General features: G+C 37.4%; 2 protein-coding genes across 7 annotated transcripts in view; one reads left to right on the top strand and one right to left on the bottom strand.

Moving 5' to 3' along the window:
• The window catches only part of XRCC6 (X-ray repair cross complementing 6), a 43,527-nt gene that overhangs the window by 5,746 nt on the left and 20,269 nt on the right, over positions 1–17,512 (top strand). The window contains exon 1 of one of the 6 annotated variants that reach the window (XM_070756031.1): positions 15,724–16,054. The exons of 2 other annotated variants lie outside the window; for them this stretch is intronic. The gene's annotated coding sequence lies outside the window, so the exon portion shown is untranslated. Of the gene's footprint in view, positions 1–15,723; positions 16,268–17,512 lie in introns of those variants that run through there. 3 more of the 6 variants (XM_070756027.1, XM_070756025.1, XM_070756028.1) reach the window with 3 other exon arrangements.
• On the bottom strand, positions 703–15,921 carry DESI1 (desumoylating isopeptidase 1). The gene is made up of 6 exons (XM_070756032.1): positions 15,512–15,921; positions 10,147–10,168; positions 8,639–8,708; positions 7,067–7,176; positions 4,350–4,472; positions 703–3,516 (listed from the first exon to the last, which is right to left on the bottom strand). Exons 1-6 carry the CDS (start codon positions 15,600–15,602, stop codon positions 3,423–3,425), a joined length of 510 nt encoding a protein of 169 aa, XP_070612133.1. The 5' UTR covers positions 15,603–15,921; the 3' UTR covers positions 703–3,422.

Below are 17,512 nucleotides of genomic sequence, written 5' to 3'. Positions count from 1 at the left end.
AAACAAGGCCTCCACCCTCCCTGTGGTTTCTCCAATCGCACACATTGTTTGCTTTTACATTGATTCCTATGGGGAAAATTGCTTCTTACAAACTTTTCTACTTAAGAACCTGGTCACGGAACAATTAAGTTCGTAAGTAGAGGTACTCTGCTCTAAATAGTTTGGGTCACTGCTATAGTCAGGAACATCTTTGCTGACCATTTATTAATATAAATAATACAAATCATATTTATCATTCAGCAGCAAAGCACTGCTAGATGACCCCAGGGCTTATGTGAAGAGGTACAACTTGAGCAATTTAAAAACTTGTACTGAACATGCCAAGTATGCTTTCAGAGGCAGGAAAGTCCAGAGCCAAAGACATTCACCTAATCTTGGTTTAGGTCATAATCATCTCATTCTGAATTAATCACCCAATCCCTGCAAGATACGTTAAAGATGGACTAGTTAATACAAATTAAAGCCGTACATAGAAAAAAAAAGGCAGATGTTCAAGTTTGCTTTAAAAAAGGCTGAGGACCATGAGATATTATTATTGATCCATGCTGGAAAATTGAGAAAGCCAAGGACTATGTGCTTTATTGATTACAGAAAGACCTTTGATTGTATCAATATAATATAAAATATCATAGGATGTTTTAGATTTTAATAACAAGATAAATAGAAAGGCAAAAATGCCAAAATAAAACAAACAAACTCAAGTGAGTTCTGACAAAGGCTTTATTTTATTTATAAAACAAGAATATGGAATTCCTGGAAATGACAGACCTGTTAATTAAGCCAATCTTTGCTGTCATATACAGGCTGCTCCGCTTTCCATACCCATTTACAGGTTAAAAGTATATTAATTTAAATACATGCACATTTCATACTTTATATATTCTTATAAATATAAGGATGGGGAAAATGTTAAGATATGAATGCAGCTATATTTTTTCCACAAGTATAAAGCAGGTCTGCTGTTTTTGAGCTGACCTTAGTCACTAGTGTCAACTGAAGTGGAACATAACATACGAATCATTCAGATCCTAGAATTGAGACCCCAGTTTGAAATGCAGCCTCTTTTAGGTCTCTATTCAGTGAAGTTCTAAACATTATTGCACATCACTAGAGCCTACAGTGTATTCCAGAAAGCAAAAGAATAATTTCTTTACTGGAAGATGTGGAGAGGACATGGCCATAACGCAAAAAGTAGAATATACCTTTTACTGTTAGTGAAGACAACTACCTAGGATTGCAAACTTGCTTGGGAATAAATCTGTAGGGAAAAAAGTGGTATCTGTTTCTGAGTAAACCTGAGTTTACGTTGCATTTTCTAAAGTTATAAGAAGAAAAGTTCCAAAAATATGATTAAATAAGTGCCAGGAATTTCTTCATTTCTCCATATGTTCATATGAACTAGTTAAATGGAGAAATGTACATTAAATTTGATAGAAGGAATGATGAAAAATTACACATGAAAAAGCAATCAATGACATTATTAAAACTACAATTCAAAATAGATTTACTAGAAAGCATGGCATTCTGGAGCTTACAAGAAAGTGTGTGTGTTTTGGACGTAGCTTTTAAGAAATCAAGATATTGTAATCAGCCAATGCTTCCAATGTTATGGAATAAATTTTAGATTATTTTATATCATCTGTTCTTCTCCCATATCACAGACCCACAATGATTGTGATAGAGAAGACATGTCTAAAAGCAAGTGCACCATGTCACATAGAAATAACATTCAGAACTATATTCATTGTCACTCCAATTTTTTCCGTGTTGCAATAATCAATATAAGGTATAAAATACTTTTGTAATAGAAAAATACTTTATCGGATTGCAATCCGAAAATTCAGCACAAAAGTTCTGAGGCATTTCAAAAGCATGCATCAATGCAGCATTCCTTCTCATTTCTCTACTGTTCTATCCCTTCAGAATTTTCTATTTTTCCTAAAAAAGGAAAACTTGTTCACCTACCAAGAATTTTTCTGAGCCTCAGACTTAAAACAGCCTTTCTCATCTGACATCATCAATACTGTTTCTTTGGGCAACAACTTCCAGCAAGCAGTCCTGTAATGTTTATAAATAGTGAACTTTGTGGTCCATCACATTATCTTTCAAAAGTTCACCTTTTTAAAAAGGGGACTGCAATCTAGTTACTTTATTATGTTTGCATTTCATAATCGATACATTGTACAAGTGAATATTATCTCTGAGTAAAGCAGATTTGCTAATATTCTTCCCAAGTATTAGGAGAAAGTAGAGACAAATTAATGAATAAAAATTGGATGTAATGAAATAGCCTGATATTGAGGGAAATGTGTGTTTGTGTATGTGCGTGTTTTCTCAGAGAGTAATTGTCATTGCCATGTAATGCTTTCTTAATCATGCTCAGCAGAGAAGAAAGGAAGGTTTGCTACTGGTTTGCTCCTCAAACTGATTCCAGTGTTCTGTTAAAATTATTTACAGGAAAAATGAAGTGGGCCCCAAACCTGGATAAATAGATAATTGTTGTTGATTAAAAAAAAATTAGCTACAAGATGCTCTTGATTCAGACTGGATGTTAGGCTAAGGAGAAATGGTGTTTATAGGGATGGATATAATCAATGTAACCATGTTTATATATTTAAAACTCAGACTTAAATAATAGATCTTAAACTTGTACATTGCATAAGTTTTGTGAAAATTATGTTATTTATTTTGTTAGTCAAATTCATTTAGCCTTTCTTAAAAATATGGTGTTACTGCTTATAGTAAGACCTTCATTTCTACCCATTGTACATTTTTTCAACATACAAAAGATTAACATAGCACAAGGATTGGGGCTATTCTTTCTGGTATTGAAAAGGTCAGACTTTCAAAATAAGCAAGAGAGGGTTTTTTGGCATCAACAATCCACACTTAAAAATCTATTACTGTATATATTTATTTCTATTTCAGACTGGCTTATATTTTCTTTTTAAGAAGTATTTCTCAAAATAATTTCACAGTGAATGTTTTTAGTTTTTTTTCTCCTATAAAAATTAAAAGCATAGTCAAGCATATTGTTTAATATTGTTAAATTTACAACTTTGAGGTTACAAAATACTGCAACAATGGTAATGAAATTAATACATTTGGGAAGAGATGGATAAGGATATCCCTGTTGTTTTAGACTGTGCAGGTGAATCTCCTAATTTCCACTTTTTAGTAGGGAATAGTAAAAAAGTGAACCAAGGCAAAAAACCAGCTTTAATAAGTAAATACATTATTTGATTTTATGACCATATTTCTTCTGATATCACCATATGACATGCAAGTCAATAAATATTCTCCCTATCAAGTCTGAAATGCCACTTTTGAACCATGGCATAAACTCATAAGACAGGTATCTAATAGAGTGGAGTTTTAAAAGGAAATGCCCTTATGAATTGAGATATTTTTCGCTGTGTTTGCTAGCTCTGTCCATTGTGTCTGCTAAAAGTATTTCCTCCGGGCGGCTGGATCTGGATGGAGTCAAGAAGTGGTCGCAAGGCTTGTCCAAACGGTCTGTGACAATAAGAAGCATGGGAGAAGAGTATGTTTAAGCTTTCAAAATACTTTGTAATTAAAAATATTGAACTTAAAAAACAAGACACCTAAGAATCTTGGGGAGAAACCACTGTTGGGCTGCTGCAGGAACGGCTAATTGTGCGCAGCTCTGTGGCTCTGGAGTGCGACTGCAGGATCAAGCACAATTTTGCTTCCAGCACCTATGCAGGTAGCAAAATCTCGCAAAGGGATGCGTGTGCGAGCACTTTTTAGCGTGTTTTTTGCTTCTACCTGCCCTCGATCCCGTACTAAGTGTGATTCAGCAGCAGCCCACCACTGGGAGAAACTAGCTATTCACAATCAATACAATCCTTACGAGACATATGGAGAAATGAACCTACAATAATTTCTAATCAGAATGAAGAAAAAGGAAGCCAATTCAAAACCTTGTCTATAATAGCACAGAACCTAGACATGTAATTTATTTTCATTTTTGTCTTCTTTTTTTCCTGAGGGCTTTGTGTTTCTTTGCTTCATAGCTCCATAGCATTTAGATACTAAACTGTTCTGCAATTAACTTCATATTTTGACAGTGAACTGCTAAGCACATTGAAGAAGTGTGCCCTTAGAATATAGTCAATGTATTAGGGAAGAGGTAACAATTGGGACCAGAATTTGTGTTCCTAAGCAATATGATTGTAAAGCATGACATGACATGACCACATTGTTTAGCGATGGAAATTCTGGAAGACCTTAGTGCCATCATGAACTGAGAAGGCATGGTTGTTTAAGTTAGCATGCAATGTGGAAGTGTAAACACGGTATACTATTTAAAAAAATATTGCACTTACGTTGCAAGGACTTCAGACGGAAGATCTGTAATGTAGGAAGGGATCTTTCTCCCTGTCAAGAATTGTGCCACTTCATTGCTGAATGTATTACAATTATGCTCAAAAAGATTATAGGAATCTCCTCTGTGATCCACCAAAAAAATCAAGAAGAATGAACATGGGTAAGATGTAAAGCAGAAACAGTCTCAACGGTTCAATCATATAAAGACAATTCATAATTACAGCATCCAGATCTGGATTTTATCTGATACAGGGAGGACACCAGGATCATGTTTCTTGATTGTTTTTTCTCCAGCATACCTCTGCCACCCAAGTCTGCTACTTTCCAAATGATATGTAATGGATTGTTGCCTTCATAGGTATAGGTAATCATCAACTTACAACAGTTCATTTAGTGACCATTCAAAGTTAAATCACTGAAAAAAAAAGACTTATGACTATTTTTCACACTTATGACCGTTGCAGCACCCCTTCATGGCATCGGACCAGAATATCTCCGGGACCGCCTTCTGCCACATGAATCCCAGCGACCGATTAGGTCCCACAGAGTTGGCCTTCTCTGGGTCCTGTCGACGAAACAATGTCGTCTGGCGGGACCCAGGGGAAGAGCCTTCTCTGTGGCGGCCCCGACCCTCTGGGATCAACTCCCCCTGGAGATCAGAATTGCCCCCACCCTCCTTGCCTTTCGCAAACTCCTTAAAACCCACCTCTGCCATCAGGCATGGGGAAATTAATTCCCCGGGGTTGTTCCATTTATGCATGGTATGTCTGGGATGTATGATTGTTTTTATATTAAGGGTTTTAAATTGTTTTTAAAAATTGGATTTCTACTGTGCTTTATTGTTGTGAGCTGCTCCGAGTCTTCGGAGAGAAGCGGCATACAAATCTAATAAATAATAATAATAATAATAATAATAATAATAATAATAATGATTGTACGATCAAACTTCAGATGCTTGGCAGCTGATTCATATTTATGACAGTTGCAGCTTCCCAGGATCATGTGATTATCTTTTGCAACCTTCTGATAAACAAAGGAAGCCAGATTCATTTATCAACCGTGTTACTAACTTCATAACTGCGGAGATTCACTTAAACAGCCAATGGCAAGAAAGGTCACGAAATGGGACAAAATTCATTTAGCAACTATTTTGCTAGCAATAGAAATGTTGGGCTCTATTGAGGTCATATGTCAAGGTCTACCTGTAATAGGCTCCCTTTGCAGCTCAAGAAACTGCGACCAAAGTTTAAATCATATAGTGAACCTATATAACCACAGCAGTCCTCCTGCTTGACCCCCCCACCCCCCCGATCAGTAACATTGCAAAGTGATGATATGAATGCAACAAACAGCAAGTTTGATGCCATTTCCTTTCACATGCAATTGAAACCATCAAGAAGGAATGCATAGGAAGAATTGCTATATTATACTTACAATATCTATGGATACAGAGTACAGTCAGTACTGTTTCAAAAAGTCAGTGTTCAGGCAGAAATTTCAAATACAAAAGCTAGAATGGAATCATTAACTCTTTTCTGCCCACAATTTATCTTAAGTCAGCCTTACCCTCTACTGATTTTATTTAAACTATATTGAAGAAAATGCATATTTTATTGGCATTTAAAATTAAGAAACTAAGCACAAGAAATGGATTAATCACCCTCATTCTGTTGATATTCTGCTGAAATACAACAATTAGTACTGCAACTTCTATACATGCCTGATAAGTGCTTTTTTGTATGTTGGAAGGCAAAAACAATCCTGTGAATGTAGTTTATCAATGCTAAATTGATCAGTTTGCAACTGTTCTACAATATACACTGTAATTAATACTGTATAAACTGGGTGAAATATTGAGAGATAATACAAGTGCCACTGCAGATTTTATTTATGAAAAACATCTCATTTTGAAAAGCAATTGTTATAAAAATGTAGACATTCATGTTCTAACTTAATCCCAACTGACCACAGTAGTCCTCATTAGCAACTAAAATTGTGACCCACAACTTGGACATTAAGCAAAGCAATCATAAAAGTGAAATTGTGCTTATGATCTTACTTAAACTTTACTTTTGTTTGCAGATTTGCGAAGGTCATAAATATGAGGATTGATCGTAAAGTTACTTTTTCATAACCATTATAACTGCAAATAGTTGCTAAACAAGACAGTCACTAAACAAGGACCACTTGTAGTTGGTGAATCTCAATTTCTCTTCTCTGCTGCCTATATTTTTGTTGGCAGTATTTTTATTGAATTAATAGTCATATATCAATAATCCTTTGTACACTTTACTGCTCAATAAAACATGAGATTGATATATATATAAAGGGAAATGATCTAAGACATTCTAGTTCTCATCAAAAATGGTGATTAAATATTTTAGTGTTCTGATATGGGGTAATCAATGCCTGAATAAGCAGTCTTCTATATTTATATTTAAAGGTTTACATGTAGGAAGACAAGAACATTAACTATACAGTATTTTATTTTATACAGTAAATCAATCCAGAAGTGATATTATTATAACAATCAGCAGCAAATATAATCAGCATAGTATACTGACTCTTCCTAGTTTATCCTTATATTCTAATATCTTAGGTGATTTCAGCCAAGGTGTGCATATAATTTCAGAATTTTACATAAAATGTACATAAAATATTAAAATAATTCTAATAAATTATTCTCTTCATAGAATATTAGAATAGCAGCACTCACCGGAATATAGAGTCCCCCAATGAGGACAAATATTCTAAGAAGAGGTCTTCTGAAACTTCAGTATATCCCAGATCTACAACAGAATCCGGAGGCCCAAGCAATGTTCCACCCTACAAAATTTGCGTTCATTAGGTTTAGTCATCAGGAAAATTTCTCAGTATCTTTTATAGAATAACTTAAGCTGAAAACTTTCTACAAACTTTCACAATTTGCTCGCTAGTAAAACAGGGTAATATTTCATAGGATCCTCATATACTTCTTAATCTGGAGACTTGGAATAACAGGAAAATTTATTTGCTTTTGATAGATGTGGATCCCCCCCTATCTTGCTTTACAGTAGAGTGGCTTTAAAGGAAGGACCAGGCCTTTAGTTTGCCAGTTAAAGTAACTCAGATAAATCTGTTAAATAATGTATGCTAAATTAAAAACCACACTGGCTGAATCATAATTGCATTAGCAAATGAAATTCAGAAAGAAATATCTTTGATTTAAATCAAGTTTTGCAGACCTGAAAAGATTTCTTAATATTCAAAGCAGCAATTGAGACAATCATGTAGGCAACAGAAGCTTTAGGGTGGGTGGGGGTAAAGGTTGGCAGCAGTGGTGGGTTGCTACTTATTCGCCCCAGATCTGGCCAATTGGTAGCAGCAGTGGTGGGAGGCTCCGCCCACCTATCTGGACATCAACAAAAATGCTCTGTGCACGCGCAAAAAGTTCTGCGCATGTGCAGAATTACGTGCTCCTGTTCCCAAACCAGTAGCAAAGGTAAGAGAAACCCACTACTGGTTGGCAATCTCCGGGAGTTTTTCATGTAAGGGGCGTACATAAGTGCACTGGTGTGCCCTTTGTCCCCTGTCCAATTGTCTTTCCTTTCTCTCACTTATCATATATATATTCTTTCTTTCATATATCTTCTCCTCTAAGTTCACTTTACCCTTATATATATTACTACATGTCTATTTTTCTTCCTATGTATTTGTGTATTGGACAAATGAATAAATAAAATAAAATAAATAAATGTACACCTATAGATTCTTCTCAGAGTTTAGGGAGGCAGAATTACTTGTCTTGTTTCTCCAAACTAATTCGCTATTCTCAATTCTGATGGAGGCCTTTATCTCATTACCGAGTCTTTTATTAATGTTTAATTTAATTTAATCGAGTTCTATGCCGTCCAATCCCGTAGGACTCAGGGAGGTATAGAAGTCGAATAAATTAAATCTCATTTCCTGTAGGAGTCAGGCAGTTTGCTCAGGTGGTTTCCTGTAGGACTCAGGCAGTTTGAAAATAAGCCTTAAAGGACACTTTAGGGCTTATTTTCAGGTGTTTTATTTTTGGGGAAATACAGTACTAAATGCATCTATCTGGCTGGCTATCTTAACCGGGGCTTATTTTTGGGTAGGACCTATATTACGAGCATCTTGACAAATCACGTTAGGGCTTATTTTCTGGTTGGGCCTTATTTTCAGGGAAACATGATACTAATTTCAAGAAATACAAAATGAATTAAAATCAACTGAGCAAAAGAGAAAAAAAAAACTAGAATAACTTCTCAGATGTCTGTAAACTTACAGGTGGACAACTTGAAATTCCCCCACTACCATAGAAGAATTCTTCCCTGTGGGCAACTATGGAGGTGTGCCTGAGAATAAACAAAGAAACAAACAGCAGGTTAAAAGAAAAGAGTAAATTTCCAGCCAGTATGTTGTCTAGCACTTTATCAAGAGTAATACTAATGCAAACAGATTACTCTCATTTGTCTTTAGACATAATATTTTATCTTGTATAATATTACAGACTATTCATAATTTCAGACATTCCCAATTCATTCTTCTTCCCTTAACTTTTACCTCTTGCCTCCAGGAGTCAATCAGCATTTCATGATAAATGCTTGCTCCTATTAATGTGGCTTATTTATTTAATTTGCCACTTGTCTCATTTCAAATTGATTCTGAGCTTACAATATTAAAACCAATTAAACTAACAGAAGATAAATATTTCCAAAGTAATAAATGTAGAAATGAAAAAAAATATTTCTGGTAAAACTATAGTTAAAAGTTAGGGAGGGAGGGAACAGGATGCACCAAGAGAAGGAGTTGGGATTGCCTCTTAATTCATCAGACACCTCCAAACACCACCTGTGATGCTCCCCTATTAGATCTCCAAGCCATCTGGCAGAGCCAAGTCTTAGGCCCTTATGGAAGGTTAGAGGGGTGGGAACCGATCTCACTTCTGGGGTAAGATGTTCCAAAGGGCAGGAGCCATGGTACAGAAGGCCCTTCTCCTGGACCCTGCCAGCTTTAGAATTCCTAGATTGTTGAGTCTGGTGAGCCAGTTTCTCAAGTAACATGGACCCATGGTATGCAGGGCTTTAAACGTGATTAACACCACATATTGCACCCAGACGCAAAGTGACAGCCAGTTCAGCTCATGAAGTAGTAGGGCAGTGGTTCTCAACCTTTCTAAGGCCGCAACCCATTAATACAGTTCCTCATGTTGTGGTGACCCCCAACCATAAGTCTAGCACCAATTGTCCCAAGAGAACTTTGAGCTGATTGGCAGGAAGGTCAGAGATGCCCCCACTGTAAATACCTGATTGATCGGATTGTAAAAATATGTTCCAAGATGCCAGAATAGAAGCTTTAGTTTCTAATGCCAGGGAAATTTGCCTTTTCCCAGGGTCTCAGGCGACCCCCGTGAAATGGTCATTCGACCCCCAAAGGGGTCCCGACCCCCAGGTTGAGAACCACTGTAGTAGGGTAACAAGAACTGCCTGTGCCCCCACACTCTGCACCAGTTGATGTTTTTCAAGGATAGATCCATGAGGAGTGCATTACAGTAGTCCAGATGTGAGACCAGGGCTTGAATGACTGAGCACAGGGACTTTTTTTTGTCCCCCCACTGGTCCTATTTCATTTTGAAGTACTTTTTGTTTTGCACTGACTGTAGCAACATCCATATAATTAGATTTCTCTGTTAATTTTTAATGCCTTGACCACACTATCTAAATTATGTAGGCATAACAGTAGGGATCTCCCGTAGTATAAACATTCCAATTAATTTTAATACTAGTTACTTACCAGATACCCTCTAGTTGCTTACCTGTATACAAAAGAAAGCAATAAGTATCAGCATCTTCAGAAGGTCAGATTTAACTACACCATTTTCTTAAAAACCTGTGAAAACGCCTTTTTTTCTTTTTCTTGATGAATTTTAAACTAAGGAAGGCTGATTAAGAATATGTAACGTAATACGTAAAATTGATTCACAATATCTATATTAATAATATGCTAATTGAGAATACTTTTTCTTAGATCAAATAAACATATTGAATTATTTTTTATTTACATCTGACATATGTTAGAAATGATAAGTCATATGAAATTTGATTTTACAGAGTTCTCATAAATCTAAGCAGTATTTGAATTTTCTGTTCAGTTGCTTTTATTTATTTATGTATTTATGTATTTATGTATTTATTTATTTATTTATTTATTTATTTATTTATTCAATTTCTATGCCACCCAACTCCCTAAGGACTCTAGGTGGTTCACAGGGGAAACATAAAATATCAATAATAGTACCAAAACTTCTAAAAACAGTTTAAAAACACTTTACAATACAATACAATACTGTTCATGGCTGGATCTCGCTGGTTACCACCATAGGATCAACAGCCCCAGGCCTGTTGGAAAAGCCAGGTCTTTACTGCTTCTAGAGAGCTGGGGCAGCCACAGAGAAGGTCCTTCCCTGCGGATCCGCCAGTCGACCCTGTTTAGCTGATGGGACCCAGAGAAGATCAACTCTGTGGGCCCTTACTGGTCGTGGGAAAATGATTTTTAAAACTCTCCCCTCTCATCTCCATTTGGAAATTAAAGCTCTTAGGATAAACTAATAAAAGCAAAACCTAGCTTTAACTAATACTCTGGAGTCCATGGTGCACTCTGAGCTTAAATGTTTTCTTGCAGACATTTCGTTAGCAAACTATGTATCATCATCAGTGCTAGTAGAGAATGGGTTTTTTCCTCTCACTTTATACACTACTGGCTTTCCATATCAGTATCAGTGGGAATGGCCTTAGTGGTTCCTTGATTAGACTGTTGTATATTAGCTTGTCTGGCAGTTCCTTGAGTGGGGTATTGTTTGTTTCTTGATTCTTAGCCTAACGTTAATCTTGGTATTAATCTCTGCCCATCTGGATGGTGATGGCTGTTGGGTTTTTTTGTTCCCTTTTTGGCTTTTTGATTGTCTCTTTTGAATGGTATGCAGGTGATATTTATGTCTATCTGCCTGCTGGTGGCAGATTTGTCTGAATATCAGACTTCCAGGAATTCTCTAGCATTTTTGGCTTGGTTTAGGATACTGAGAGTTTCCCAGTTGAAACTATGGTTAAGCCTATCCATGTGTTGTAAAATGAAGCCTTCTGACTGTTGTTAATTAATACGGAGTTCCATGTGGGAGGTATTTGCAATTCTGTTGAAACTCAAATGAGCTGCTTGGTTACACTTTTCTTCATCACAATGACAGTGCAACTTCAGAAATGAAAGTAAGAGAATGAACATTAAGAAATTATGAAATGGTGTAATGTTTATGACTTGCTCTTTACTAATAGTATTCAAAAGTAGTAAGCAGCACATAGTACATCATTGATTGAATCTTGCTTTCAAAAACAAATACAGCACTTTGATAAAAAGTAAATGATTCTGTAACATTTTAAAGAAAAAAACAACCTTTTTGGACTTCAGTATTGTGGAATCCCTCAACTGCTAATCGTTTACTTTGCAAATACACACCTGCAAGATGTGTTGAGGATACATAAAAACTCAACATGAATAGATTCAGTGCTGCTTTGTAGGGAATGGATATATATTACGGATTAAAATAATCTTCCATAAATAGTGTAGAAATAGTAATAAGGTGACTTAGTTTTCTTCTTGTCAGTTTCATGATTTTATTACGACAGTGGTATAAAATCAATTTCATATCATCCTATAAAATCATATTCTGTTCTGGTTGCTACTTTTATTGATCAGAAATTAATTTTAAGAAGAAAAGTTCTACTATGCTACATCAAAAACAAAGATACTGATTGTAGGACACTAATTAGAGTAATTACTTTACTGAGTAAATCTTATGTATTTAAAATACATACATGAAATTAAACAATTTAACCCTTCAAGAATCATCACTTTGTAGCAGTAAACAAAATTTTACATCCCCATTATGTCATGAACTATTACTATACAATTGGGAGCGCATACTCCCAGAAGGGCACTTGTAACGGTAAATCACAGCTGAGTGATCACATTAAGCACAATCCACTGGAGAAAGAAATGGCAACTCACTCCACTATTTTACCAAGAAAACAAAGTGAAATTCACAGCTAACCATAGGACAATAACAGTAGAGGACAATTATGTGTAGCACTGATGATAAGCATGTGACTGGATTAAGGCTAATAGAATGTTCAGCTGCTTGTATGCTCTGAGACACAAAACAAGTTTGATCCTGCAAAGATATATTTCCGTGTGTACATAACACACAAATGCACACACAAAGAGGTTGATACAAAAAATGTTAGAATCATGAACCAAGGCAACTGGATGTTATCCGAGCAGAAATATCAAATCTATACGCAAACATTCTGGGACTTAGAAAATGGTAAAAATCACTTTAAATTAAAAAACAACACCAGATATTCTACAGTGAACAAGAACACCGAACAAGAAATGAAGCAGTTATAATTATTATTTTTAAAAAGTGTTAAAACCAATGCAAACAAAATTCAAGATAAAACTCAAAAAATGACTGGAGAATTTTAGTTCCAATTAAGAGGTTTCCTGCATTCCACTGGTGAAAAGAAGGCTGATAATGAATAATTGTATCCTGACATGCAATAACTTATCAATACAGCAAAAAAGATATGATTTCTTCAAAGGCTATTGGAATACTAAAGCCTAGTTGTGAGAAAAAATAGGCCTTGGTATATGAAATGAGGCGGATGACAAACAGAATTCTACCATGATAATTTGATGTTCACAAGAAACCCAGTACTTTTTTCACCAATCTAAACAACATGCACAACTATCTAACAATTGAATGTTACCAGATGGCATAAGATTGATCACATATTTTGGAAGTAGAGCTGAAGAAGTTCTGTAAAAAGAAGATATGAATGCTGACTGTGGGTCATGACTAAGAACTTCAACTAAGAAAGGAAACAAACTGATCAAGCCAAGAAAATGAATCTCAGCAATATGCCATTGCTGTGATGATCAAAGAAGAGATTCATGAGAGTCTGTGTATTTATGGAATTGAATTAAAAACAGAGGCACCCAGGTTTTAGTATGGAAGCACACTGAGTGACTCTAGGCCACTCACTTTATCTTAATCCAATCTATCTCACAAGGTTGTTATAGCAAAAAAGGTGGGTAAGGATGCACTTTGGAAATGGTGGGATATAAATTGAATACATTTTAATATTTTAATTTTAATACATTTTAATATATTTTAATGAACTAAATTCAACAGAGACCCTAATAGAAACCCACCATATTGTCAAATTCATACAGATGAAACAGTTAAAATATTCCATGCTGCCAGAAGCAAAAGAAGATGACTGAAAATTGATAAAAACTGGCAAAAGGAAAAGGCGACAGCAACAGAAAAGAATTACCTACCTAAACACCGAATTCCTGTGAAGGGCAAGAAGTTATATCTAAATAAGTGAAGCAAAAAAAGGAAGGATAATAATGAAATGGGAAAATAAGAGATTTGAGAAAATTAGAGGAATCAAGCAGAGCTTTTACACTAAAGATGGTCATGATAAAAAAATAAAACATCTTGTGAAAAAGGAAGAGACAAAGTTAAGTCTAGTTACAGAAAGATCAACAAAATAATCAATACATATGTGGACATGATCAACAAACAAGAGCCACATTTTGGAAAATTTAAATAGTTGAATGAAAAATATTAACAGGAGTTGATGAAACAGTAACTTGATTTGATAACAAGCACAAATGTTAGTTTTTATGCTATAATCTGCTTTATATTGGATGTTTTATTTATTTGTTAATCAGATTTCTATGCTGCCTTTCTCCTGGGACTCAGGACAGCTACTTACTGTTATTTATTCTGAGTCCCCTTTGGGAGGAGATGGGCAGCTATATAAATTTGATTAATAAAACAATAAATCACAAGTGCCTTATTTAATTGTCACTTTCAATGGTTTAAAGGATATCATAACACAATAGTGACTATTCTGTTTACCTAGAGGAATTTTGGGGGGGCGGGGTCGCCTCTGTAACTCGCCTATAAAAGTGCAAGTGTTCCTTTTTAAAGGTTCCATTATAATCCCCCCCCCCAAAGAAAATGAGCAGGAATGGAGCAGCAGGTAGAGGGGCTGTACTGCAAGCCACTGAAGCTGACTGTAGATCTGTAGGTCAGCTATTCAAATCTCATCACTGGCTCAAGGTTGACTCAGCCTTCCATCCTTCCGAGGTGGGCAAAATGAGGTCCTAGACTGTGGAGGCAATATGCTGGCTCTGTTAAAAAGTGCTATTGCTAACAAGTTGTAAGCCGTCTTGAGTCTACGGAGAAGGGCGGCATAAAAATCAAATCAATAAATAAAAATAAATAAAAAGGTGCCTTGTGTCTCTGGCTTTTTGAACTCCCACCTTAAGTGACCCTGAGAAACAGATGGCCTTTTGAGTCCCTTTTGTGACTCTAAAGTTGTGACCCTAAGCTAGGCAGAGGCACCAGGGCTCTTAAAGTCATCACTCCTCCGTATCATACGTAGCCGGCGCAGGGAAGAGGCCAAGCAGGTGAAAGACCCACCCGCGCATCGCCTGGGTCAGGCGGGTGAAGGGATAGGGAAATACTGTAGATAGCTCAAAAAAAATAAGGGGAACACTTAAACCACACAATATAACTCCAAGTAAATCAAACCTCTGTGAAATCAGGCTGTCCACTTAGGAAGCAACCCCGATTGACCGTCAATTTCACATGCTGTTGTGCACATTCACCTTTGTACAGAACAAAGTATTCCATGAGAATATTTCATTCATTCAGATCTAGGATGTGTCATTTGAGTGTTCCCTTTATTTTTTGGAGCAGTGTAACAACTCCGCATCTCCACACCTAGGAAATCTAGAGCAGGGCGCTCCAACCATGGCTACTTTAAGCCTGGCGGACTTCAACTCCCAGAATTCCCCAGCCAGCAAAGCTGGGGAATTCTGGGAGTTGAAGTCCGCCAGGCTTAAAGTAGCCAAGGTTGGAGACCCCCCTCTCTAAGAGAGGCGGAAGAGCTTGCTGGCTCCCGCAGACCTGCCTCACCGAAGCCGGCGCTGCTTCTTCTTCCCCCGTAAGGCAGTATGGACCGGGTGGCCATCCCCGTCCGCTTTCTCCCCCTCAGCCTATCAGACGTCTCCCTTCGCCGGCTCTTACCGAGCATGATAGGGCTGAGGCGGCGAGCCATGCCCTTGGACAGGTCGTAGACGTAGAGCTTCACCGAGTGCAGCATCGGAGGGGAGTCCATGACATTGGCCAAGGCGACAGGAGGAAAGGAAGGGGAGCTTGCAGGGGGGGGAAAAAGAGGAAAATAAATAAATAAATTCAATTGAAATCAATTCAATTCGCCTTTTCTTCTCTGGCGAGGCGGCTGGAGGAAACAGAAGCTGAAGGGGTGGGCGCGGGGGGGAGAAAAAAAAGAAATGGCTCCCCGCAACGACCGCTAATGCGGGACTGACTAACAGAACGACAGAAGGTGACTGAAAAGGGGCGGAGGGAAGGCGGCGAGGGGGGGCTCGCTCCGCGCACGCGCCGCCCCATAAAGGTGAGAGAAACCGCTTGTCACTGGAGGCCTCTTGTGAGGGAGCGGCGCTTGAACAGTAGAGAAAGGCGGGACTCCAGAGACTTGACGCAATTGTTCCACGCGGACGGCATCATCGAGAGGGACAATGCGAGCCCGCCTTCGTCGCGGTGCGATTGGTGAGAACCTGCGGAAGGGGTGGGACATCGAGACGTTTTAACGAGGAGTGGCAGTTTTGGAAGTCGGGGGGAGGGGGGGGGGCGTGTCTTTAGGCGAGTTTGGTTTCTCAACCGGAGTTTTTGCGCGGGTCGAAGGCCGCTGAATGAAATCGCTCTTAGGCTGCTTTCTCTTTCAATAGAAAGAGATAAAGAGCGACGCATTGTGTTGGCAAGGTGAGTTTTAGACCTTGAATCTAATAATCTTAAGATTTTAAGGGGCGTGCAGAAGTGCACCAGCATGCCTACCGCCCCTGTCCTAATGTTTATTTATTTTTTAATTTTATTTTATTTGTCAAACAATTATAGAATGGTAATATGTACAAATACACATAGATAGGTAATGATAAAAAGTAATGATAGAAGACAATAGAACATTAGGACAGGGACGGTAGGCACAATGGTGCACTTATGCACGCCCCTTACAAACCTCTTAGAAAGGGGGAGAGGTCAATTGTAGATAGTCTAAGGCAGAGGTAGGCAAAGTTGGCACTTCTATGACATATAGATACATAGAAGATTGATGGCAGAAAAAGACCTGATGGTCCATCTAGTCTGCCCTTATACTATTTCCTGTATTTTATCTTAGGATGGATATATGTTTATCCCAGGCATGTGTAAATTCAGTTACTGTAGATTTACCAACCACATCTGCTGGAAGTTTGTTCCAAGCATCTACTAGTCTTTCAGTCAAATAATATTTCTCATGTTGCTTCTGATCTTTCCCCCAACTAACCTCAGATTGTGTCTCCTTGTTCTTGTGTTCACTTTCCTATTAAAAACACTTCCCTCCTGAATTTTATTTAACCCTTTAACATATTTAAATGTTTCAATCATGTCACCCCTTCCCCTTCTGTCCTCCAGACTATACAGATTGAGTTCATTAAGTCTTTCCTGATAAGTTTTACGGTTAAGACCTTCCACCATTTTTGTAGCCCGTCTTTGGACCCGTTCGATTTTATCAATATCTTTTTGTAGGTGAGGTCTCCAGAACTGAACACAGTATTCCAAATGTGGTCTCACCAGCACTCTATACAGTGGGATCACAATCTCCCTCTTCCTGCTTGTTATACCTCTAGCTATGCAGCCAAGCATTCTATTTGCTTTCCCTACCGCCTGACCGTCATCTTACCCATTTTGAGACTGTCAGAAATCACTACCCCCAAATCCTTCTCTTCTGAAATTTTTGCTAACACAGAACTGCCAATACAATACTCAGATTGAGGATTCCTTTTCTCAAAGTGCATTATTTTACATTTGGAAACATTAAACTGCAGTTTCCACTGCTTTGACCACTTATCTATTTTCTTATCTATTACCACTTATTATTTATCTCCTCCACCTCTGCTCTTTCACACCCCACAACCCAATCTTCTTATTCCTTGTACCTTGGTGCAATGTCTTGCTGTTTATTGAAAAAAT

This window comes from Erythrolamprus reginae, chromosome 6 (genome assembly GCF_031021105.1).
Source record: "Erythrolamprus reginae isolate rEryReg1 chromosome 6, rEryReg1.hap1, whole genome shotgun sequence".
In the NCBI taxonomy this organism is placed as follows: domain Eukaryota; kingdom Metazoa; phylum Chordata; class Lepidosauria; order Squamata; family Dipsadidae; genus Erythrolamprus; species Erythrolamprus reginae.
Note: the sequence above shows the minus strand (reverse complement) of the source record. Positions and strands in the feature narration are given on the sequence as shown.

Coding starts and splice junctions, on each gene's coding strand:
- DESI1 (XM_070756032.1), bottom strand. CDS start 15,602: ATGGACTCCCCTCCGATGCTGCACTCGGTGAAGCTCTACGTCTACGAC. Junction 7,177..8,638: donor GAATTTCAAGTTGTCCACCT/GTAAGTTTACAG, acceptor CAAATTTTGTAG/GGTGGAACATTGCTTGGGCC. Junction 3,517..4,349: donor CCGTCTGAAGTCCTTGCAAC/GTAAGTGCAATA, acceptor TTATTGTCACAG/ACCGTTTGGACAAGCCTTGC.